This window comes from Nomascus leucogenys, chromosome 17, assembly GCF_006542625.1.
Source record: "Nomascus leucogenys isolate Asia chromosome 17, Asia_NLE_v1, whole genome shotgun sequence".
NCBI lineage: Eukaryota > Metazoa > Chordata > Mammalia > Primates > Hylobatidae > Nomascus > Nomascus leucogenys.
The window spans coordinates 38,892,024-38,917,335 of record NC_044397.1 but is presented as its reverse complement, the minus strand read 5'-3'; the positions used below and the strand labels follow the sequence as shown (position 1 = coordinate 38,917,335).

Genomic DNA, 25,312 nt, shown 5'->3' with positions numbered 1-25,312 from the left:
GACTGTGGGATGAAGCAGCTCTTTCAGCTGTGATGGATGAGAAACAGCTGGATTTATTTGTTTTATTTTTTGTTAATAGTCTACAGTGTTCCCGCGCAGAAAGGGAACAGCAAGCTTTTGTTTTCATCTTAGAAGAAAATGAATGCCCTGTGTTTTAATTTTCCAATAGGGACCCTGGAGGACAGGCCTCCTGGCCCCACGCCGCCCGCACCTTCCTAAGCAGAGCGACTCCAGGCTGGGGCTGGCACAATAGGCAAGATTATGGCCCAGAGAGGTTACCTGGCCCAGGCCACACAGCACAGAACTGCAATTGGAAGCCAGACTTTATAGCTGCCAGCACTACCTGACTCAGATGAAAACCAGCATTTATTAGGCACAACTGCCTGCCACAGGCTTCACAGTCAGGGTTTTCCTGATGGGGTAGGTCAGAGACCTGAGATGCTGGTGGTCTTGGTTGCAGGGACCCCCTATATTAAGGCCTTTGAGCTATGGGGCTGCAGACCTCGACTCTGGGGCCATGAGGATAGCCAGCTGCTTGTGTACCCATACAGGGTGTCCCAGTTTAGAGATCTTTTTCCTCCAACCATTGAATCCCCATACCCAAGCCCAGTGGCACTGTGGAACTGGGCTGCTTGTCCCCAATTCTACAGATGTGGAAACTGGCCATGCAGAGTGGCTCACGCCTGTAATCCCAGCACTTTGGGAGGCTGAGATGGGCGGATCACCTGAGGTCAGGAGTTTGAGACCAGCCTGGCCAACATGGTGAAACCCCATCTCTATTTATAATACAAAAATTAGCGAGGCGTGGTGGCGGGCGCCTGTAGTCCCAGCTACTCGGGAGGCTGAGGCAGGAGAATCGCTTGAACCTGAGAGGCAGAGCTTGCAGTGAACCAAGATTGTGCCACTGCACTCCAGCCTGGGCGACAGAGTAAGACTGTGTCTCAAAAAACAAAACAAACAGATGTGGAAACTGGAGCCCAGGGGAGGGATGTGACTTGCTCAAGTCCCACAGCAGAAGCGGCTGAGGTGGGATTGCAGCCCCAGTCTGCCCAATCCCCGCCTCTCCTGCAGTTCTTCCCACCTCCTCCTCATCCAGGACTTGAGAGGGGCCAAGAAAACCCAGCACGGCATTGTCCCTGGGGCTGGGGCTAAGGTGAGCTTACCCCAATGAGGAGGACCTTGGAGGGAGGAGCAGAGGACACTTGTCCTCCTCCAGCCCCCCATCGCCAATCCCTGCAGGGCCATTCATTCAGTCCCACTACAGAATCTGAGACCAAGAACAATAGAGGGGCCGTCTGTCCCTGGAGCTGCTGCTGGGGTCTCAGGCAGCTGGGAGCTCACATCCCACCCCCAAAGTGGGTACTAGAGGTGTTCAGAGTCTGGGGAGCCCTTCCGCTCACACACCCTGCTCTTCCCACAGTGCTCAGCGCTGTCCAAACTGAATGCCGAGGTGGCCTGTGTCGCCGTGCACGATGAGAGCGCCTTTGTGGTGGGCACAGAGAAGGGCAGAATGTTCCTGAATGCCCGGAAGGAGCTACAGTCAGACTTCCTCAGGTTCTGCCGTGAGTACCCCAGGGCTCCAGAGGGCCGGGCCCGCCCTTTCCCGAGGGCAGGCGCTCTAGCCCATCTCTGGGTCCCCAGCCCTGTCTAGCCAGGGTGGCGGTGTGTCGGGGGTGAACCTAACAAGCTAGGTTGTCTGAGATTCCCGATGTGGTGTTATTGAGGCAGCCACGGTTTTTGCTGGAATCATTCAGCAGCCCCTGAGTTGAGAGAGACTGGCTGGGTGAACCCCAGTGTAGGCCAGAGCCAGCCACTTCCATCCGCCTTTTCCAGATGGGGACACCAAGGCCAAGGTTGCTGCTCAGTTCTTCCCCTTAACTATGTATTTCTGAACACAAGGACCAAATGCGCTTATTCCAACACAATTTTTTTTTTTTTTTTTAATGAGACAGAGTCTCGCCCTGTCACCCAGGCTGGAGTGCAGTGGCACAATTTTGGCTCACTGCAACCTCCGCCTCCTAGGTTCAAGTGATTCTCCTGCCTCAGCTTCCCAAGTAGCTGGGATTACAGGCACCCACCACCACGCCCGACTAATTTTGTATTTTTGGTAGAGACGGGGTTTCACCATGTTGGCCAGGCTGGTCTCGAACTCCTGACCTCAGCCTCCCAAAATGCTGGGATTACAGATGTGAGCTGCCGCGCCTGGCCATGTTCCAATAAGATTTATTGAATGCCTGCTGTGCATGGCATCTTTTCTGATGCTAACTCACCTACCCTGACATCAACCTGAGGGGGCAGGCACTGTCATGGCTATAGTCACGGTTCACATCTTAGGCCAGGTGCAGTGGCTCATGTCTGTAGTTCTAGCACTTCGGGAGGCTGAAATGGGAGGATCACTTGAGCCCAGGAGTTGGAGACCAGCCTGGGCAACATAGCAAGGCCCCTGTCTCTACCAAAAATTAAAAAATTAACCAGGCTTGATGGTGCACACCTGTAGTCCCAGCTGCTCGAGAGGCTGAGGCAGGAGGATCACTTGAGCCTGTGCGTTCAAGGCTGCAGTGAGCTACGATGGCACCACTGCACTCCAGCCTGGGTGACAGTGAGTCCCCATCTCACAAGAACCATGGTATAGCATGACTTTAAGAGAACGGGCCGCCTGGGTCCACAACTGCTGTGCCTTGACCCGCTCATCTGTGAAAGGGGAGAACGGGTGGGCCTGAGGGTTAAACGAATTTGTACCTGACAAGCACTTAGGGCAGTGTCTGGCACTTGGTTCACACTCAGTAGACACCAGCTGTTGTTACTATTATTAGTATTCACATCACACCCCTAAGATCAGCTGTTTCAGGGACGGGCATCCCCCAGGGCTGGGCCTAGCATTACTGGTGTGCAGCCGCATCCCCAGCCAGCCCCCACCCCACTCAGCCCTCAGAGCCTAGACCTTCTCCAGGGCCAGGATGGGGGACTGGGCCGGGTAGAGTGGACAGCAGCAGGTTGTGTGGCACCCCAGCCGCCCAGAGCCTGAGGCAGTGCACCTGCCTTCTAGAGCCACGCAGAGCCGCTATTTATAGCACCAGGAACTCGGCTGGTTTATTTCAAGCTCCGCAGATCCCAGAGGAGAACAGGCTCCAAGCTGGGAGGGGGCCGCAGGCCCCTCCTCTCATCTCCTTTCCAGTGCAGCTTCTAGAACATTCCCCAAGGATCCACCAACACTCTCCGGTCCCCACCCTGGCCCAGCCTGGCATGAACCTGCTGTTTGCAACCCATGGCCTCCTCTGAGCAGGGGTTGGGGGGTGCCTGTTTTCTCTCCCTCCGGCAGAGCAGAAAACGGGGGCATAGATTGGTCAAGACAGTGTTCGTGTCAGAGCACAGAAAGGCATGGATGGGGCCGGGCACGGTAGCTCACGCCTGTAATCCCAGCACTTTGGGGGGCCGAGGCGGGTGGATCACCTGAGGTCGGGAGTTCGAGACCAGCCTGGCCAACATGGTGAGACCCCATCTCTACTAAAAATACAAAAATTAGCTGGGCAAGGCCGGGCGCGGTGGCTCACGCTTGTAATCCCAGCACTTTGGGAGGCCAGGCGGGCGGATCACGAGGTCAGGAGATTGAGACCATCCTGGCTAACACGGTGAAACCCCGTCTCTACTAAAAATACAAAAAATTAGCCGGGCGTGGTGGCGGGCGCCTGTAGTCCCAGCTACTAGGGAGGCTGAGGTGGGAGAATGGCGCAAACCCGGGAGGCGGAGCTTGCAGTGAGCCGAGATCGCGCCACCGCACTCCAGCCTGGGCGACAGAGTGAGACTCCGTCTCAAAAAATAAATAAATAAATAAATAAAATTAGCTGGGCATGGTGGCAGGCACCTGTAATCCCAGCTACTCGGGAGGCTGAGGCAGGAAAATCACTTGAACCCTGGAGGTGGAGGTTGTAGTGAGCCGAGATTGTGCCACTGCACTCTAGCCTGGGCGACACAGTGAGACTCCATCTCAAAAAAAAAAAAAAAAAAAAAAAAAGAAAGACACAGATGGAACATTCATCGAACCTCAGTTCAGAGCTGGAATGTGGCCTCCTGTGAACATTCACAGACTGAGGCTCAGAGAGAGAAGGGACTTACCCAAGGTCACACAGCAAATTGGAGGTGACCAGAGGTGAGGCCCAGCCCTGGGCCAGGCACTGGGAACTCTGAGATGACCAGCCGTGGCCCTCAGTGGGGTGGTTGGGATAGGGCTTGCTCACTCATTAATTCTTCATTCATTCATTCACTTGTGTATCACATTGTGTGCCAGTCTCCGCGGCTCAGCACAGGGCAGAGACATCCCAACTCGAAGGCCGGGTGGTGAGATGGGTGCTCACTGTGGCCTCGTGTGCTCTGTGTCCCACAGGAGGGCCCCCGTGGAAGGATCCGGAGGCAGAGCACCCCAAGAAGGTGCAGCGGGGCGAGGGCGGAGGCCGTAGCCTCCCTCGGTCCTCCCTGGAACATGGCTCAGATGTGTACCTTCTGCGGAAGATGGTAGAGGAGGTGTTTGATGTTCTTTATAGTAAGATCCTTCCTCATTCCATTTGGGGGCCCCAGGGAGGGTGGGAGCCTGGGTCCCCACCCAGCAGAGGGGGCCCCCTCCTGTCCCACTACGGGCCCTGGGCAAAGCCAGACCCCAAGGCATGGGGGTACTGGCTACCCCAGCCCTTCCTCATCGCTGCATTCCCAGACACAGATGTTCTGCTCCAGCCGTTTTCCAAACCTCCACCCCCACTGTCCCTGCCCTGGCTCAAGTCACTGCCACCTCTGGCCTAGAAATAGCCCCGGGCTTGCCACGGTCTCCCTGCCTCCAGACCAGCTCCCCATACCTGCCCTGCAACCAAGGGCATCTTCTCAAAGCACAAGCCTGACCATGAATGAAGCTCTTCTCTCCACAGCCTTCAGGGGCTCCCCATCTCCCTGAGCATGGCACAGGGGCCCACACACCCATCCTCATCCCCTCCACACCTTCTTCTCCCACTAGGTGACAGGGCCCTACTGACCTCCCTACAGAATCACTTCCTGTTCTCCAGCACTTGCTGGTTCATTTCACATGCCCTGGCCTTCATGCTGTTGTATCTCTTGAGACTGCCTTTCCCCTCCTCTGTCTGGCGGACACCTGCGTGGCACTGAGGCTCTGCTCCTGGAAGCCCCCTCACAGTGGGTTTAGGCCCCTCTCTTGGCACCCACAGTGCCCCGTCCCCTCACCAGCCCAAGAGCTCTCCAGGGTCAGGGGCTGTGTCTGCCCTTTCTAGCTGTCTCCAGCCTACAGTTCAGAGCCCAGAAAAAGTAGGTGCTCGGAAAATGTTTGTTGAATGACTAAGTGAAGGCTGATTGCTCAGCCATGTCTTTCCTGCAGGGGAGAGGAGACCTGGCCTCCCTTGGGAAGCGTCAGGTTGCAGAGGGCCTCAGGGCCCTAGTGGTGGCCTTCACATGCCCTGGGAAACTTTGGGCAGAAACCTTGGGCAGGTCCCTTTGGTCCTCAGGGTCCCACCTCATTCATTTCTGATTTGGTTTTGTCCCTTCTCCTACTGTAGCTTTTGGTTTTATGGAGCAAAGGTCTGCGAGGAAACTTCTGCTCTTCTTATGTCAGAAGGAGGGGTACCCAGTGGCCCTAGGTGGTCACATTGGCCACCCTGGGATGGGGGACTTGCCATGCATGGTTGGCTGTGCCCCTGTCGACACTTTTGCCAGCTGCAGGGCCCATGCGCAAAGCCCCCCGTACCCCTGCCCGCCTTGCCCTGGCCCCCCTTGTCCACTTTCGGCAGAATTCAAGGAGGCTATGAGAGGATGGGCCTCTTTCTGGCCCAGGGTGGGGGCTGTAGCATGGAGGTGACAACAGATATCCCAGTGCCCAGTCCTCAGTCCCCAGCCTGCCTCCCCTCCTCTGTGCCCCCAAGCCCCCATCTTTGTTCCTGCGTCTTCTCAGTCTGTCTCTTCCTCCTCTCTCCTGTCTTTTTCTGTTGCTGCTGCTGTTGTTGTGTTGTTGTTGTTGTTTTGAGACAAAGTTTCGCTCTGTTGCCCAGGCTGGCGGGCAATGGTGCAGTCTCGGCTCACTACAACCTCCGCGTCCTGGGTTCAAGCGATTCTCCTGCCTCAGCCTCCTGAGTAGCTGGGATTACAGGCGCCTGCCACCACACCTGGCTAATTTTTGTATTTTTAGTAGAGACGGGGTTTCACCATGCTGGCCAGGCTGGTCTCAAACTCCTGACCTAAAGTGATCCACCTGCCTCGGTCTCCCAAAGTGCTGGGATTACAGGCGTGAGCCACCACACCTGGCCTCTCCCATCTTTTTCTGAATCCCCTATTTTTGCTCCCTCTCCACTTCCTCTTCTTCTTGCTTTCTCTCCCCACTCTTGGTCCCTCTGGCCTTAAACAATCCTCCCACCTCAGCCTCCCAAAATGCTGGGATGACAGGCGTGAGGCACTACGCCAGCCCTTACAGCTTTTTCCTTGCAGCCTGGCTCATGCAAGTCCCCACTTCTCCATCCCTTCTACCCTCTTTTCTCCCACCGGATTGTCTGCCTCTGCTCTGTCCTCTGGGCCCTTGTAGTCCCCGGTTTCCCCTCCAGCCAGGTGCCCAGAGTGGAGAGGGGCTTGGCCGGGGAGGGCAGCAGGGAACCTGCTTGGTGGGGGAGCCCCAGCCCCCCAGATGCAGACAATGGGGCCTTGTCCACAGCACCCACCCCCAGCCTACAGGCAGTTATTCTGCACAAAGTCTGCAGTTATGAGGGGTCCATGGGAACCCCGCACCAAGGGGAACCACTCAACACTGCCCCCACTCTGGGGCACAGCAGCCCTGACCCCAGCCTGGCTGCCCTCTCATACCAGGCCCCTCTCCTGGACTCTCCCCTACAGGCGAGGCCCTGGGAAGGGCCAGTGTGGTGCCACTGCCCTACGAGAGGCTGCTCAGGGAGCCAGGGCTGCTGGCCGTGCAGGGGCTGCCTGAGGGCCTGGCCTTCCGAAGGCCGGCCGAGTACGACCCAAAGGCCCTCATGGCCATCCTGGAACACAGCCACCGCATCCGCTTCAAGCTCAAGAGGTGAGTGAGGCAGCCGGCCCGGGGCCGGGCCAGGGCCAGGCCAGGGCCGGGGGCTGGAGGCAACTTAGCCAGAGGGGAAGGGACTTGAGATGCCCATGGGGGACCCTGATGTTGAAAGCTCCCAGTCTGATGGTGGAGGTGAAGTGAAAGCGAAGTCATAGAACAGGATCTGAGCCAGGTCATTAAGCCTTGAAGTCTTCCCAGTGAAGTTGCATTGCAGAGAGACTTGAAGAGACATGACTTGGGACAAAATAGCACCAAAGTGGTCGGGTACAGTAGCTCATGCCTGTACTTTGGGAGGCTGAGGTGGGAGGATCACTTAAGGCCAGGAGTTTGAGACCAGCCTGGGCAACATACCAAGACCCTGTCTCTGCCAAAAAAAAAAAGAAAAATTACCCAGGTGTGGTGGTGCACAACTGTCATCTCAGCTGTTCAGGAGGTTGAGGCAGGAGGCTTGCTTGAGCCCAGGAGTTTGAGGATGCAGTGAGCTGTGATTGCATCACTGCACTCCAGCATGGGCAACAGAGCAAGACCCTGTCTCTTAAAACAAAAAATGTGGCATTTTAGGCGTCAGAAATGGGAGAACCATGTCCTGTGCTTGCTCAGGTTGTAAATCTAGTGTTAATTAGGGACCCAGGGAGATTAGGTTGTTGAGGCTGGTCTGAGGCAGTACTAGTTGTCAGGAGAGCCAGGAAGGCAGCCTGAGGGCTTAAGGTTAAACCCATCTCTGCTAAGTGCCCCAGGCAGTGCAGAGGCAGGAAGGGGAGGGGTGCAGCGGGAGACAGGAGGCAATCAGCTGCACCTGGCGGGATCTGATCAGTGGATTGGAGCAGAGGGGCAGGGCCCAGGTCCTCCGGTGGCCTAGCTCTGTGGCCCTGGGCACACCATTCCCACCTCTAAGCCTGCATCCCCACTTGTGAAGTGGAAGAGCAGCTCCTGTCCTGCCCTCCTTATGGGGCTGTTATGTTCTGCAGAGGGCAGGGATGCGGGGTTGCGGGGGAAGAGCTGCAATATGTGAAACAGATGTACAAAGCTGTCCATGTGTCCTCTCCTTTACTCAGGCCACTTGAGGATGGCGGGCGGGACTCGAAGGCCCTGGTGGAGCTGAATGGTGTCTCCCTGATACCCAAGGGGTCACGGGACTGTGGCCTGCATGGCCAGGCCCCGAAGGTGCCACCCCAGGACCTGCCCCCCACCGCCATCTCCTCCTCCATGGCCAGCTTCCTGTACAGCACGGCGCTCCCCAATCACGCCATCCGAGAGCTCAAGCAGGAAGCACCTTCCTGCCCCCTTGCCCCCAGCGACCTGGGCCTGAGCCGGCCCATGCCAGAGCCCAAGGCCACCGGTGCCCAAGACTTCTCCGACTGTTGTGGTAACATTGCTGCTGGGATCTCCAAGTCTAGGGGGTGGGGACAGAAGTCACTCATGCAGGGGACATCCTCCAGGGGCAGGTCAGGATGCCTGGGCCCTCTTAGGTTGGAAGGAGCCATGTCTGGGCATGGGGGTGGGACTGGACAGATGGTGTCCTGGCTGAGACCCCTTGGACCTTGGGTCTCTGCTCAGCCATCTGTGAATGATGTCCTTGGCCTTGGACTAAGAGGACGCCTGTGAGGACTCCTTGGGTCCCAGCTACTCGGGAGGCTGAGGCAGGAGGATCGCCTGAGCCCAGGAGTTTGAGGCTGCATTGAGCTATGATTGCACACCTCTGCACTCCAGCCTGGGTGACAGCACAGCTCTGTCTCAAAAAAAAAAAAAAAAAAAAAAGCACCAGCAATATTTCAGGTGTCAAAAGTGGGAGATCTACATCACATGCTATAAAGGAAGTAAGCATACTAGTCATCCCCATGCATTCCGTGAGGACCCACTCCAATTGAATGAGCACCCACTGCATACCCAGCCTGATTGAGGGCACTGGGGGAAGTAGGTCCTGGGATGGACAGGACAAAAGGAACAGCTGCAGGTAAGGAGCACCTGGATTCATATCCTGGCTCCTCTACTTAGTGGCTATGCATCCTGGGGCAAATCTCTACTCTCTGAGCCTCAGTTTCTTCCTCTATAAAATGGGGGTGCTAGCGGTACCTGCTTCCCAGAAGAAGTGTGATCATAATTAAATGACAGATCAGTGGCAGTAGCATCTCCTGAGAGGGTTAGAAATGCATATTCTCAGGCCCCACTGCAGTCTTGCTGAATCTGAAGCTTTGGGGATGGGACCCAGTAGTCTTTTTAGATAACTCTGCCAAGTGGTTCCAATGTGCTCAAGTTTGAGAGTTGCTGTATTAAAGCACTGGATCTGGCCAGGCATACCTATAATTCCAGCTCTTTGGGAGGCTGAGGTGGAAGGATTGCTTGAGCTCAGGAGTTTGAGACTGGCCTGGGTAACATAGCAAGATCCTATCTCTACCAAAAAAAAAAAAAAAAAAAGCATTTGGGTCTAATGCTTGGCCTGTAGTAGGTGCTTGTAAGTTATATATACTCTTATTATTATTATTATAAGGGGGAAAAAAGCCCAAATATGTGGGCTGACCAGGGCTTCGAGCTTATACACGTAAAACAAGTGTTCTTCCCTGGAAAAGGTGACCTCCGACATCCCTTTCTTGTTAACCTGGCGTTTGGCTAGCAGATTCTGGTGCAGAATGTCTTAGGCCTCTGGCCAGGGGCCTTGCCTTGAGTTTGTGATCACAGGAATCAGTTATTGGATGTCCCTGGCAGATGAGGCTGTTACCCCAGAGCCAGGGCCTGTGCAGTGGGGCCAGATCTGGGGAACCCTCTTGGGTCCCACCTGGAACCTGCTTCCTTCTCTCCCTTGTCCAGGACAGAAGCCCACCGGGCCTGGTGGGCCTCTCATCCAGAACGTCCATGCCTCCAAGCGCATTCTCTTCTCCATCGTCCATGACAAGTCAGGTAGGACAGCGCCCATGCAGCACCCCGGACTGAGTGGGAATCTGAGGTTGGAGGTGGTGCTCATTGAAATGGAAGTGTATCTCCTGGGTCTTTGTAAAAGAAAGGAGGAACAGCTCTGCTCAAGGGGCTGCAAGTAAACTGGGGTGTAATAGTTATCTACTGCTGTGTGATAAACTACCCCAGACTAGGCATGGTGTCTCATGCCTGTAATCCCAGCACTTTGGGAGGCCGAGGCAGGAGGGTGGCTTGAGGCCAGGAGTTTGAGACCAGCCTGGGCAACGTAGCGAAATGCTGTCTCTACAAAAAATAAGAAAAATTAGTGGATATGGTGGTGCCTACCCATAGTCCTAGCTACTTGGGAGGCTGTGGCGGGAGGATCACTTGAGCCCAGGAGTTGGAGGCTACAGTGAGCTATGATCGCACCACTGCACTCCAGCCTGGGCAACAGTTAGACCCTATCTCTAAAAAAAAGTTGTAACAGAAAATAAAATAAATAACCCTAAAATGGAGCTTAAAACATCAAGTGTTTATTACCTCACAGTTTCTGGGGGTTGGGAATTCAGGACTGGCTGAGCTGGGCAGTGCTGGATCAGGGTCTCTCATGAGGATGCAGTCAAAATGTCAGCTGGGGCTGCTGTCATCCAAGAGCTCAACTGGGGCGGGAGGAGACGTTTCTGAGCTCATTCACATGGCTGTTGGTAGGAGGCCTCAGTTCCCCACCACGTGGGCTAGCCTTGACGGGGCTGCTTGAGCATCCTCACAACATGGCCGCTGGTTTCCTCCAGAGTTCTTGATCCAAAAGAGAGGAATGAGGAAGCCACATGGTTTTTATGACCCATCCTTAGAAATTGCTGTCATATTCTATCTGTTAGAAGCCAGAAACATGATCCAGCCTACCCTCTGTGGGAGAGGAATTAAACTCCACCTTTTAAAGGCAGTGATATATTAAAAAAAAAAAAAAATGGACAGATTTTTAAAGTATCACACAGAAGGCCTGAATGTAGGAAAGTTTGGGATTCAGTTGTACCAAGAAGGAATGCAGTAGGACTTGCCAGCAGTTTTGCTTTGAGGGCCTCAGCCTCACCTCCAGGAAGAGGTTCTGTAAGAAAACCCAGTCCTAGGCCAGGTGTGGTGACTAACACCTGTAATCCCAGTGCTTTGGGAGGCTAAGGTGGGAGGATGGCTTGAGGCCAGAAGTTCTAGACCAGCCTGGGCAACCTAGTGAGACCCCATCTCTACAAAATTTTAAGAAAGAAAGAAAAAGCCCAGTCCCCTGGGATCAGAATGGAGGACCACCCCCACAACAACCCAACCTGCCACTGCCCCAAACAAGGGCCAGCCCTGGCAGGGAGGAGACGTGAATGTCCAGATGGAACAGCATCATGACAGGCCCATGGGCCAGGGGCACAAGCTGGGATAGAATCTCACTGGGTTATCGCAAGCAAGATACTCAGCTTCTTTGAGCCTCAGTTTTCCTATCTGCAAAATGGGAATAATATCTCTGTTTAAAACTTGTCATAAGGAATTAAATAGGATATTATTATATATATAAAGTACTTAGCACAGATAAGCACTTAACAAATTAAAGTTGTTACTTTTACTGATTATAAATGAACCAACGATCACTTGTTATTATTCAATCAAGACAGAGGTTTTGAGAGAAAGACCAGCAGAGCTGAGAGTTTGGGGGAAGCCAACAAGGCCAGTGCTGAGTGAGACCTCAGATGTAGGAGGTACAAGGGTTAGATTCTCAAGATCAAGACTCAGCCCTTAGCCAGACATGGTGGTGGGCACCTGTAGTCGCAGCTACTCAGGAGGCTGAAGCGGGAGGATCGTTTGAGTCCAAGAGTTGGAGGCTGCTGTAGCTATGATCACACCACTGCCCTCCAGCCTGGGCAACAGAGTGAGACGCTGTCTGTAAAAAACAAAAAAAAGAAAAAACACAGCCAGGAGTGTTGGCTCATACCTGTCATCCCAGCTGCTTGGGAGACCGAGGCAGAGGGATCACGTAAACCCAGGAGTTCAAGGCTACAGTGAGCTATGATTGCACCACTGCAGTCCAGCCTGGGCAACAGAGTGAGACCCTGTCTCTATTTTTTAAAAAAAATTTAAATTAAAAAATAAAATACTCGACCTTAGGCTGGACATGGTGGCTCACACCTGTAATCCCAGCACTTTGGGAGGCCAAAGCGGGCGGATCACCTGAGGTCAGGAGTTCGAGACCAGCCTGGCCAACATGGTGAAACCCCATCTCTACTAAAAACACAAAAATTAGCCAGGTGTGGTGGCAGGTGCCCTATAATCCCAGCTACTCGGGAGGCTGAGGCAGGAGAATCGCTTGAACCCAGGAGGCGGAGGTTGCAGTGAGCCAAGACCACGCCACTGCACTCCAGCCTGGGTGACAGAGTGAGACACCATCTAAAGAAAAAAAAAAAAAAAAGTAAGACTCGACCTCTTTTTCTGCTGAAGGGACTGCTCTTCCAGCCTCCTGTATGTCTTGGGCAGGATGGGCTTAGGATGGGCTTGGGATGGACAGGCTGAGCCTGTTCTGACACCACACCCGTGGGAGAGGCCAGAGACAAATGTTAGGGCAGGAACGGGCAGACGGGAGACCATCAGAGCACCCTGAATTGGTGTATGGTCCGAGGTGGGAGAGGGTGGAAGGACTGGGGGCTGGGGCTGGCCTCGGGGGCTCTGGGGTGAAAGCCCAGTGGTCATGACCGGTGGAGTGCATGTGACCGTCCCGTGGGGCCCTGCTCACTTGTGCCTCCTGTGTTTTGATAGAGAAGTGGGACGCCTTCATAAAGGAAACCGAGGACATCAACACGCTCCGGGAGTGTGTGCAGATCCTGTTTAACAGCAGATATGGTGAGTGGGCGGCGCGGCCCGCCGTGTGGCCCCAGCAGCCGTGTTGAGCATCTCATTACGTGGCAATCACTCGTGTTCCCCAACACGGCAGCGGGAGCCATATGCTGGCTCCCGCGCGCCGGCACCACTAATGTCATCCGTCGCGGGCTCCTCCTGTCTGGGTAGGGGGTGGTTGTGTCAATATTTCCCTTCCAGATTCTTCAGGGGGCGGAACTGATGGCAAAGCCCCAGACCTGGGCTCAGTGGTGGGGAGCGGGGCAGGTTGGGGGCAGAGATTACCCATCTGGAGGCCGGGCGCGGTGGCTCATGCCTGTCATCCCAGCACTTTGGGAGGCCATAGTGGGAGGATCACCTGAGGCCGGGAGTTCAAGACCGGCCTGACCAACATAGTGAGACCTCCCATCTCTACGAAAAAATATTTTTAAACTAGGCTGGGCGCGGTGGCTCATGCCTGTAATCCCAGCACTTTGGGAGGCAGAGGCAGGCGGATCACCTGAGGTCAGGAGTTCAAGGCCAGCCTGGCCAACATGCCGGAACGCTGTCTCTACTAAAAATACAAAAATTAACTGGGTGTGGTAATACACGCCTGTAATCCCAGTTACTCGGATCCTGAGGCACGAGAATCACTGGCACCTGGAGGCGCAGGTTGCAGTGAGTCGAGATCGTGGCACTGCACTTCAGCCTGGTGACAGAGTGAGACTCTGTCTCAAAAAATATAAATAAATGCAAATTAAAAATTAAAAAATTAACCCCACACCTGTGGTCTTAGCTATTTGCAGGCTGAGGTGGGAGGATTGCTTGAGTCCAGAAGGTTGAGGCTACAGTGAGCTATGATTGTACCCCTGCACTCCAGCCTGGGCAACAGAGCAAGACCCTATCTCTACAAAAAAACAACAAAACAGATTGCCCATCAGGGGAACTATCCAGAAAAATCTCTGTTGGCCTCATGTGCAAGTCCCCACAGTAACACACCATTTCCCACCTCCCAGCCTTTACCTGTGCTGTGCCCTCTGCCTGGCACAGTCTTTTCACATTTTAGGGACAAATTCCTAATTGTTCTTTGAGACTCGCAGGAAGCCTTTGGGTCCCCAGCTTGGGCCAGGTAGGCCTGGGTACCCTGGTGGTTCCCTCTCTGTGACACATTGGGAGCTTGACGCCCCCTGCCTGCTGCTGTCTCCCTGAGAGCCAGGACTGCGCCCAACCCCTCTCTTTGTCCCTAGCACCCAGGACAGAGTCAGGCTCATAGCAGATGTCAGCCCACCGCACTCTGGAAAGAAAACACAAGTGGTGGGCGCTGTGGCTCACGCCTGTCATCCCAGCACTTTGGGAGGCCGAGGCGGGTGAATCACTCGAGCTCAGGAGTTCAAGACCAGCCTGGCCAACATGGTGAAACCCCATCTCTACAAAAATACAAAAATTAACCGGGCGTGGCATGGTGGCATGCACCTGTAATCCTAGCTATTTTGGGAGGCTGAGGCAGGAGAATCACTTGAACCCGGGAGGCGGAGGTTGCAGTGAGCTGAGATCATGCCACTGCACTCCAGCCTGGGTGACAGAATGAGACTTTCTCTCGAAAAAAAAAAAAAAAATCATTAAGAAAAGAATTTAAAAAGAAAAAAAAAGAAGGGAGGATAATTCCAAGGAAGAAACAGCCTCAATAGGCTGGGAAGTCAGGGGTGGCTTCACGGACGAGGTGTCTTGTGACCACATCTGGGGCAGCCTCTGTGTGTGGGCTGGACCTTCCATATTGACATGGGGCTGAGCAAGACTCTGGAGGCCTTAGTGAGGAGCCTGGGATAGCCGGCTGCCTTTGATGTGGCCACCCTGGCCCAGCCACACCTCCTCACTCCTCAGCGCTGCAAAGGGCTGTCTGCACCTGCCCCTGAGTCTCTCCCCACCCCAGGCAGGTGTGAGCCAGGCGGAGGCTGGGGGAGGGGAACCAGGGAGGAGCCGGCTCTGCCTGCCTTGGGAGGGTTCTGCCCAGGCCAATGTTCTGGCCTGTCCCACGCTCTGGACTTTCCAAAATGCCAAAAGCCTTTTCCAAATGTCAGTTCCTGAGTCACATCCAAAGAGTGTTGGGTGTGGAGTGGTCAAGACCTTGTTCCCCATAAAGCCAGAGCTCCCTCTGGGGAGCTGCGTGGGGGAGAAGGCAGCTGCCCAGGAGTACTGGGGACCCCCCCGGATGGTGGCATCGGCGTTTGGCAGCCCAAGGCATCCCACAGATCGTGGGTGAGCAACCCCTGCTCCCAGCTCTACCAGCCACCAAATCTGGGTGAATTGGGCCAGTGACGGTGTGGGTGGTGCAGAGGAGGAAGAAACAGAAAAATAAGAATTGGGGGAAATGTTAGGCTTTAGGAAGCCTTGAGGACATGTCCTCTGGGAAGATGCTGGGACCAGGTGAGGGGCCGAGGAGGGTGCAAGGTGGCACTGCATGAAGGCAGCCCCTTCCCAAGGGGCAACAGCAGGGTTGGGGGGTTGGCCCTCTGTCCACTGAATCTCTCCACTGCTGAAAAGACAGGCCCCAATAAACCAGATGAACCAGATGGAGATGAATTCACAGGCACTCAAAGGACCAATCGCTCAAGGGCTGGGGCTGGGGGTGGCTGCTGATGTGGGAGGTGGGGGGGTTGTGGGGAGAGATGCTTTGCCAGCTGTTGAGATTTCAAAGGTTTCATTTGACAATGAGCTAAGTGTGACATCTCAGTGGGATCTGGATGCCAAAGCCACCAACGCAGACCTGGGCCGCTGCGTCAAAGGAAAACTGTCAGAGGCACCCAAGGGAGGGCCCAAGTGGGGCTGGACGGAGGTCCAGCTCTGGGCTGGCACTTACAGGAACACAGACAAAGCATGGTGTGGCCAGAGAAGCAGGGCTAGGACAGGGAGGGGCCTGAAGAACAGCCAGGAGATACAGAAGCTTGGAGGGAGGACAGTGTGTGGAGGCCCCATCCGTGGTCACACGGGGAAGCAAGACTGAAGTGGATACTCAGGTCAGGGGAAGGGGGACCCATGAAAGCACTTGCTTAAGGCCAAGAGCAATGGCTCATGCCTGTAATCTCAGCACTTTGGGAGGCTGAAGCAGGTGGATCGCTTGAGCCCAGGAGTTCAAGATCAGTCTGGGCAACATAGCAAGACCCCATCTCTCAAAAAATAAAAAAATAAATAGCTGGGCATAGTAACACATGCCTGTAGTCCTAGCTACTCAAAAGGCTGAGGTAGGAGGATCACTTTAGCCAGAAGTTGAGGCTGCAGTGAACAATGATTGTGCCACTGCACTTCAGCCTGGGCTGTTAGCAAGACCCTGTCTCTAAAAAAGAAAGAAAGAAAGTACCAGCTTGTATTAGGAACATAGCAGGTGCTTAAAAAGTATTTGGTGTGGGGCCAGCCACTGTGGTTCATGCCTTTAATCCCAGCACTTTGGGAGGCCAAGGCAGGCGGATCACCTGAGGTCAGGAGTTCGAAACCAGCCTGGCCAACATGGTGAAACCCTGACTCTACTAAAAATACAAAAATTAGTCAGGTGTGGTGGCACACGCCTGTAATCCCAGCTACTTGCAAGGCTGAGGCAGGAGAATTGCTTGAACCCAGTCAGGGAGTTTGCAGTGAGCCAAGATTGTGCCGCTGCACTCCAGCTGGGCAACAGAGCAAGACTCCGTCAGGGAGGAAAAAAAAAAAGTATTTGATGAATGAATGAATGAATGAATGAAAACGTGTAGCTGGGGTGGAAGTGAATGACTGAAATGGCACAAGTCTGGGAAAACAGAGCAAGTAGCCTGGGCATGATCCTGGATTCTGTCTGCTTGGCTGTTGGCAGAGCCGTCAGCTTCTGGGGTGTGTCTTGTTTATGGCGCTGGTGAATGAAGGGCGTGCCGAGCTCCTCCCTGGAAGAAGGCACACACCTGTGCTCACCTGTGCAACTACTCGCCTGCCAGGAGCCAACCTCAAGCTTGGGCACTTCCTTTAGCCATTTGTATACTCACTATGCAGAAAGCACTTGGTGTGTGCCCAGCCCCACTGAGGTCGCAGGGGTAAGGCAGAAAACAAAACCCCTACCTTTTTCAGACAGTCTCGCTCTGTCACCCAGACTAGAGTGTAGTGGTGCAATCACAGGTCACTGCATCTTCGAACTCCTGGACTCAAGCAATCCTCCAGCCTCAGCCTGCCAAGTAGCTGGGACTACAGGCCCACGCCCGGCTAATTTTTTGTATTTTTATAGAGGTGGCTTCTTACTGTGTTGCCCAGGCTTGTCTTGAACTCCTGGGCTCAAGCATTTCCCAACCACTGTAGCCTCCCAAAGTGCTGGGATGACAGGCATGAGCCACCGCACCTGGCCAAAACCCCTGTTCTTATGCAGTTTCCTTTCTAGACAGTGAGCACACGTAGAGATGAGTGTGGATGTAGTGTCAGGTGATGACCAGTGGATGACAGACACAGCAGGGGAGGGAATGAGGGATGGAGGAGGTTGTGTTAGGCTGCCAAGTGCTATTTGAGCAAACACCTGAAAGGAGGGAGGGAGGGAGGGAGGAAGGAAGGGAGGGAGGGAGGGAAGGAAGGAAGGAAAGATGGGTGGATGGGTGGGTGGGTGGATGGATGGATGGATGGATGGACAGATAAAAGGATGGATGGATGGATGGATGGATGGATGGATGGATGGATGGGCAGATGGATGGACAGCCGGGTGGGTGGATGGATGGATGGATGGATGGATGGATGGATGGATGGATGGATGGATAAAAGGATGGATGGATGAATGGGCAGATGGATGGATGGATGGATGGATGGATGGATGGATGGATGGATGGATGAACGGGTGGGTGGATGGATGGATGGATGGATGAATGAAAGGATGGATGGATGAATGGGCAGATGGATGGATGGATGGATGGATGGATGGATGGATGGATGGATAGATAGACGGATCGATGGATGGATGTTTATGGATTTCTGGGAGAAAGGGATCTGAGCAGACAGAAGAGCAGGTACAAAGGCGTTGAACAGAGTGTATGCTCCTGGCCGGTAGGGGAAGCACCAAGTGGGCGGCAGGGGTAGGGGGAGCACACAGAGGCATGAAGGGGACAGATGAGGTCAGAGGTGATGAAGTCACATAGGTAGGACTTTGGCTATCACCAAATGAGATGGGAGCCACTGGACATTTTTTATTATTTTTTTTGAGACAGAGTCTCACTCTGTTGCCCAGGCTGGAATGCAGTGGCATGATCTTGGCTTACTGAAGCTTTGAACTCCTAGGCTCAAGTGATTCTCCCGCCTCAGCCTCCCGAGTAGCTGGCACCACAGGCGTGCACCACCACACCTAGCTTTTTATATTTTACTTTCTGCAGAGATGGGGTCTTGCTGTGTTGTCCAGGCTGGTCTTGAACTCCTGGGCTCAAGCCATCTGCCCACCTCAGCCTCCTAGAGTGCTGGAATTACAGGCATGAGGCACCACACCCAGCCCAGCCAATTTCCTAATAGAAAAGTGACATGATTTTGACATTTCTGCAGGATCCCTCTGGCCGCTACATGGCCAGAGTGGAGTGGGGACAGTGGGAGGTGATGGTGACCGCAGTCCCCAGGTCCTGTGCATCCAGCAGCCTGTCTCACACTCAGTCTTGCCATTTGGTTGTCTTTCCAGCGGAAGCCCTGGGCCTGGACCACATGGTCCCCGTGCCCTACCGGAAGATTGCCTGTGACCCGGAGGCTGTGGAGATCGTGGGCATCCCGGACAAGATCCCCTTCAAGCGCCCCTGCACTTATGGAGTCCCCAAGCTGAAGCGGATCCTGGAGGAGCGTCATAGCATCCACTTCATCATTAAGAGGTGCGGGTGGGGCTGGGCGCGGTGGCTCATGCCTGTAATCCCAGCATTTTAGGAAGCCAAGGCAGGCGGATTGCTTGAAGCCAGGAGTTCGAGACCAGCCTGGTCAACATGGCAAAACCCCGTCTCTATTAACAATACAAAAATTAGCCAGGTGTGGTGGTGGGTGCCTATAATCCCAGCTACTTGGGAGGCTGAGGCAGGAGAATCTCTTGAACCCGGGAGGCAGAGGTTGAAATGAGCCAAGATCACACCACTGCACTCCAGCCTGGGTGACAAAGTGAGACTCTGTCTCAAAAAAAAGAGGTGCAGGTGGGCGTAGGGGACTGGCCTTCCGCTCCGGGCTTGGCTTGGGCTCTGGGTTTTGGGGCATCTGGGCTAAGCAGGGGCCTGGGGAGGCAATGATGGGGCAGGGGCAGAATGAATCGTTCTCTAACTTAACAAAGAGAATCAGACGGGTCTGGGAGAGAATTCTGTTATAGCTCCTTGCATAGCTGTGTGGCCTCTTCCTTCTGGGCCTTTTGAGGATTGAATGGAAAATGCAGGCATGGTGTCTGGCCTAATCAGGCACTTGGTAATTTTTTTTTTTTTTTTTTTTGAGTAGAGATGGGATCTTGCTATATTGCCCAGGCCTGCATAGCCTGAGTGTCAAAGCAAGGCCCTGTTTCTTAAAAAAAAAAAAAAAAGGGAGGGGAAAAGGGACAATGATGGCCCCCCCCCCGACCCAAGTTTTCCTAACATAAAATGAAAAAGTGGATGAAACACACCTGACATGTAGCAGATGTTTAATAAGCATGAGGTGTTTTTCATTGACCTCATTTCCCTCGTGAATTAAAACATCATTAAGTGCATCGGTGCACCTGAAGACATTTCCGACCTGGGCGTTCTTGGGCAAGTTACTTAACCACTCTGTGCCTCATTTACATAAACCAGGCCTGATACCAGCCCAGGCAACATGGCGAGACCCCATCTCTGCAAAATATTTAAAAAGTTAGCCAGGCATGGTGGCAGGTGCCTGTAGTCCCAGCTACTTGGAGGCTGAGACGGGAGGATCACTTGAGCACAGGAGTTCGAGGCTGCAGTGAGCTATGATCGTGCCACTGCACTCCAGCCTGGGTGACAGAGTGACACCCCATCTCAAAAAATAAAAAATAGGCCAGGCATGGTGGCCTGGATTATGCCTGTAGTCCCAGCACTTTGGGAGGCCGAGATGAGTGGATCACCTGAGGTCAGGAGTTCGAGACTAGCCCGGCCAACATGGTGAAACTCCGTCTCTACTAAAAATACAAAAATTAGCCAGGCGTAGTGGCACACACCTGTAGTCCCAGTTACTCGGGAGGCTGAGGCATGAGAATGGCTTGAACTCAGGCGGCAGAGATTGCAGTGAGCCAAGATGGCACAACTGCACTCCAGCCTGGGTGACAGCAAGAATCCATCTCTAAATAAATAAATTAAACGTAGAAAAACCAGGCCTGATAATTGTCCGTGCCTCATAGTGTTGATCGGAGAGTAAATGACCAGATGTGGATGAAATACTTAAAACAGTGGCTACAGCTTCAGAGCCTCCAAGTACATTTTTTTCTATTACACACCCCAGCCTCATCATTTAACCATCTGAGATGATCCTGGCAAAAGTGAGTCAGGAGAGAAGAGGGCTTAAAAAGGAGCCAGGGACCAGGCACGGTGGCTCACGGCCTGTAATCCCAGCACTTTAGGAGGCCAAGGTGGGCGGATTACTTGAGCCCAGGAGTTCAAGACCAGCCTGGCCAACATAGCGAGACCCCATCTCCAAAAAAAAAAGTCGGGGGAGCCGGGAAGTAGAGTCTCTGCCCTGGCCCAGGTATCTGCAGGGTATGCACCGTCTGGGAGTCAGAAGTGCTTTCTACAAGGCCTGAGGGTCTTGTTATGGGTGGTACAGCTCTCTGCCCCCACCTCCGCCCCAACCCCAACTCATGCCAAGTTCTGGCCTCCTACTTCTCATGTCTGTATTTCTACTGGGATACAATAGAATCCCCCAGGGCTGTGGGTTCACATCTCAGGGGCAGATATATTGGTTCTAGCTAAGCCAGAACTTAGGAGGAGAAAGTGTCTGGAGAACATTTCTAGAACTCAGAACTGTGCTTAGAGGCTGGCCAGACCCCTTGGTCAGTGCCTATCATGTGGGCCTTCCAGTCCAGGCAGCCCGTGAGGGCATCTGACTGCTCCCTGACATCTGCCTCCACCCCCAATGCCCCCCCCAGGGAATGGTGTAAGTCCCCGATGCTGTCTCGAACCCACCTCTCCCCGACCCTGTTCTCCCTGATAAATAAATAAAACTGTAAATAATAAAACTGCAGGCTGGGCACAGTGGCTTACACTTGTAATCCTAGCACTTGGAAAGGCTGAGACAGGAGAATTGCTTGAGGCCAGGAGTTTGAGACCAACCTGGGCAATATAGTGAGACCCTATCTCTACAAAAAATAAAATAAATAGCCAGGCCTGGTAGTATGCACCTGTAGTCCTAGCTACTGAGGAGGCTGACGGAGGAGGATCACTTGAGCCCAGGAGTTGGAGGCTGCAGTGAGCTATGATCACGTCACTGCACTCCAGCCTGGGTGACAGAGCCAGACCCTATCTCTAAAAACAATAATAAAACAACAACCGGTGCTGGCTCTGTCTCCATCACTGGGTGGGGCTGAGGAAGCAGGCCTCAGAAAGGAAGCCAGTTTTCCCCCAAAATTATTCCCTGAGGCTGCCTCTGGGCCTGTGGATCCAGATGTGTGGGGGCCTTCAGGAGTGGCAGGGGACTGGGCCTCCAGCGTGAAAACAGAAGTCACCGTCAGCCTTGCACCCCCGGCTCTGCCTCCCAGGACTGGTGTTTTTGCCTCTGTTTTAATTTCCTGCTGGGTCCTCCCTTGGACATTGTCAGGTATGCAGGCTGGGACATCCCTTCTTTCCTCCTACATTCCCCCTAGAGCCCAAGGCTCTGTCCTTGGTCCAGCCACTCCATGGCAGGGAAGCTGTACCTCTATAATCAGCTGCCTGAGGGCCCCTGACCCACCACCAGGCACCGCCCTGGTGGGACTGAGGTTAGAAGGGAAAGAATGCCAGAATGCCAGTCCTGGAGGCAGGAGGGCGTGTGAGCCCAGCCCCGCCCTCTCAGACTCTCAGACCTTTATTTCATCCTCGTTTTTCTGGCTAGAGATTCCGTGCATCTTTTTTTTTTTTTTTTTTTTTTTTTTGAGATGGAGTCTCACTCTGTCACCCAGGCTGGAGTGCAGTGGTGCCATGTTGGCTCACTGAAACCTCCACCTCTCAGGTTCAAGCGATTCTCCTACCTCAGCCTCCCGAGTAGCTGGGATTACAGGCATGCACCACCACACCTGGCTAGTTTTTGTATTTTTAGTAGAGACGGGTTTTCGCCATGTTAGCCAGGCTGGTCTCGAACTCCTGACCTCAGGTGATCCACCCGCCTGGGCCTCCCAAGGTGCTGGGATTATAGGCATGAGCCACCACGCCCGGCTGGTTCCATGCATCTCACCTGGATGGCTTGGGTCCCTAAATGGGCCCCTGGGTGCCCAGCCTCCCCTCCTCCAAGACATTCTCTGACAATCTGACCTTGTCATGACCATTGGAGCACCTGTTGCCCACAGGGTAGAGGCCAGGTGCCTGAGGACAGCACTGAAGGCTGTGCAGCTCCACCTCCAGCCTCCAGTCACCTCGCCTAGCACACTGCTCTCTCCCCTGCAAAGTCTCTCCTGCTTCCCTGCCTAAGGGAAGGGCTGGCCACTCACTGCTTGGGCCCCCTTGATTTCTAAGACACCTGTGAAGGGTCCCACGAGGCCAGGTGCAGTGGCTCTTGTCTGTAATCCCAGCACTCTGGGAGGCTGAGGCAGGAGGATCGCTTGAGGTCAGGTGTTCACCTGGACAACATAGTGAGACCCTGTCTCTACAAAAAAATTTAAAACTTAGCTGGCATTGGTGGCGCATGCCTATAGTCCCAGCTACTTGGGAGGTTGAGGTAGGAGGATTGCTTGAACCCAGGAGCTCGAGTCTGCAGTGAGCTATGATTGCACCACTGTACTCCAGCCTGGGTGATAAAGCAAGACCTCAACTCAAAAAAAAAAAAAAAAAGGGTCCCACGGTTCACCTTGTGCTGCCGCGATTGGTTGGCAACTCTGCTTTGTGCCATCCTGTGCCTGTCACTGAGTAAGACGCAGGAGAAGTTGGGCAGAAGCCCTCAGGATAAATGAACAAGTCATTCAGAGTAGGTGCTGGTGGGAAATGGGCTTGAGTCACTCACCTGGGGCCAGAAGAGGCCCCCAGGGCGTTGTGAGGAGATTAGACCCTCCAAGACTGCCCCAGGGGTTGGCCCATGCTTTCCCTAGCTGTGCAAAAATGGTTTGGGATAGGCCGAGTGCCGTGGGTCATGCCTGTAATCCCAGCACTTTGGGAGGCTGAGGCAGGTGGATCACCTGAGGTCAGGAGTTCGAGACCAGCCTGGCCAACATGGTGAAACCCCGTCTCTACTAAAAATACAAAAATTAGCCGGATGTGGTTGCACACGCCTGTAATCCCAGCTACTCAGGAGGCTGAGGGAGGAGAATCCCTTGAACCCGGGAGGCAGAGGTTCATGGGGATCCCAGCAGGAAATTAGAGGCAAAAACGCCAGTCATGGGAGGCAGAGCTGGGGGAGCGAGGCTGACAATGACTTCTGTTTTCACACTGAGAGATCCCACTCCCCGCCGAGATCGCGCCACTGCACTCCAGCCTGGGCGACAGAGCAAGACTCCATCTCAAAAAAAAAAATTAATTAATTAATTTGATTAAAGTACAACAATTAGCAGGGCATGGTGGTGCACGTCTGTAGTCCCAGCTACTCAGGAGGCTGAGGCAGGAGAATCGCTTGAACCCTGGAGGCGGAGGTTGCCGTGAGCCGAGATCGCACCACTGCACTCCAGCCTTGGCGACAAAGTGAGACTCTGTCTCCAAAAATAAAAATAAAAATAAAACGGTTTGGCATGTTCTGAGGCTCCGGACATGCCCTCTCCTGCCTGCGTGTCTGCCGGGTGCCCAGGTCTGTAGCTGTGCATGTGTCACTTAGTGACCATCACCAAAGGGAACCTGGAGGCATCTCCCCGAGCCCTGGGAGGGTCCTCCAGCCTGCACCATTCTCATGCCTGTCTCTCTTCTCTCCCCAGGATGTTTGATGAGCGAATTTTCACAGGTATGTGGGGACCATCTAGTCCATTCTGAAGTTTCCAGGTTGGTTCCCCAACAGAACCCGAGCTGCCACCGACTTGGTCCTCCTGAGCGCCTCCCCTCAGGCAGGGAGGGAGGCTGGGCTGTGGCTTCTGTGTCCTGGGACAGAAATGGGTCCCGGGCTCCTCGGTGCTGACAGACTGTCAGGACAACCCCTCCCAGCTTCAAATGCCCTGGACAGAGAGTACTAACGCTGGATGCTAACCTGTGACAGGTTGGTGAACCTGAACCTGTACCACGCTGTCTTTGAAGCTGCCAGCATATTTTATTTTAATCTGATTCCAACAGTCCTATGAAGGTAGCCCCACTCCTATCCTCACGTGCAGACAGACGAACGGAAGCCCAGCTGGTGAGCATGGGTCCCTGCTGCATGCCCAGCAGTGTGACTCCAGAGCTCATACAGTGGCCCGTGGGCCAGTACACCTGTCCCAGGAGGAAGATGCGGGCTCTTCCTGGGGCAGCAAAAGCATCATGGATCTTAGGGTGATCCTGGCACCCCAGTTCCAGTCCCGCCTCCCACCAGCTCTGTGACTTTGGGCAAGGTCTTGTGGGCTTCAGTTTCCTCATGTGTGAGATGAGGATGATAAGAGCGCCTTCCTCTGGGCTCCTGGCACGATGAAATGAGTGCCTGGTCCTGTGATGCAGCCGTGGGGAAGCCCCGGCCCTTTTCTGAGGGCTCCTCCCCCATAGTGTGTTGGAGGGCAGAAGAACCATCTCTGGTTGCTGCCTCCCATTGCTCCTGCCCCTTGCTCTCCCAAATCTCTGGCCACCTCTGGCACCAGGGCTGCTGTTCCTCCTTCTGGCAGCAGAGTCTCTCCCCAGGACCCATTCCTGGCTGTTGGCTGGACATGGCACCCACAAGGATGGGCAGAGGCCAGGCCCTATCCCCAGGATTCCCCCAGCTTCACATATGGAGACCTTTGCCCAGGGACCCTGCAGCAAGAGGAGGCCAGAGGGCCTTCACCCTGACCTCCCTGACTCTCCCCACAGGGAACAAGTTTACCAAAGACACCACGAAGCTGGAGCCAGCCAGCCCACCAGAGGACACCTCTGCAGAGGTCTCTAGGGCCACCGTCCTTGACCTTGCTGGGAATGCTCGGTGAGGCCCTGCCCCTGGCCCCGGAGGCCCACAGCCAGCCCTGCTCTGGGCTGAGGCAGTGTTACCTGCAAGGGGGGACCCAGGGCGGCTCCCACCACACCACCACCCCTCGAAGGTGCAAAGGGAGGGCAAGGGAAAACAGACTCCACCTACTTCCCTCTGCCTAGAGAACTCTCACCTAGAGAACTCTCCCACCCCCAACATCTAGCCAGATGTCACCTCTCTCAGAAGCCTCTAAATGCCCGCATTAGGCCAGGTGTGGTGGCTCACACCTGTAATCTCAGCACTTTGGGAGGCCGAGGTGGGCGGATCTCTTGAGGTCAGGAGTTCGAGACC

General features: G+C 54.3%; 1 protein-coding gene across 6 annotated transcripts in view; it reads left to right on the top strand.

Moving 5' to 3' along the window:
- The window catches only part of GTF2IRD1 (GTF2I repeat domain containing 1), a 150,608-nt gene that overhangs the window by 57,962 nt on the left and 67,334 nt on the right, over positions 1 to 25,312 (top strand). For all 6 annotated transcript variants that reach the window (XM_030796243.1, XM_030796244.1, XM_030796246.1 and 3 more), the window contains exons 3-11: positions 1,421 to 1,562; positions 4,382 to 4,537; positions 6,874 to 7,057; positions 8,119 to 8,429; positions 9,869 to 9,958; positions 12,743 to 12,826; positions 18,456 to 18,639; positions 23,817 to 23,842; positions 24,868 to 24,976. In XM_030796243.1, coding sequence (XP_030652103.1) covers positions 1,421 to 1,562; positions 4,382 to 4,537; positions 6,874 to 7,057; positions 8,119 to 8,429; positions 9,869 to 9,958; positions 12,743 to 12,826; positions 18,456 to 18,639; positions 23,817 to 23,842; positions 24,868 to 24,976 — 1,286 coding nt within the window. The remainder of the gene's footprint in view (positions 1 to 1,420; positions 1,563 to 4,381; positions 4,538 to 6,873; positions 7,058 to 8,118; positions 8,430 to 9,868; positions 9,959 to 12,742; positions 12,827 to 18,455; positions 18,640 to 23,816; positions 23,843 to 24,867; positions 24,977 to 25,312) is intronic.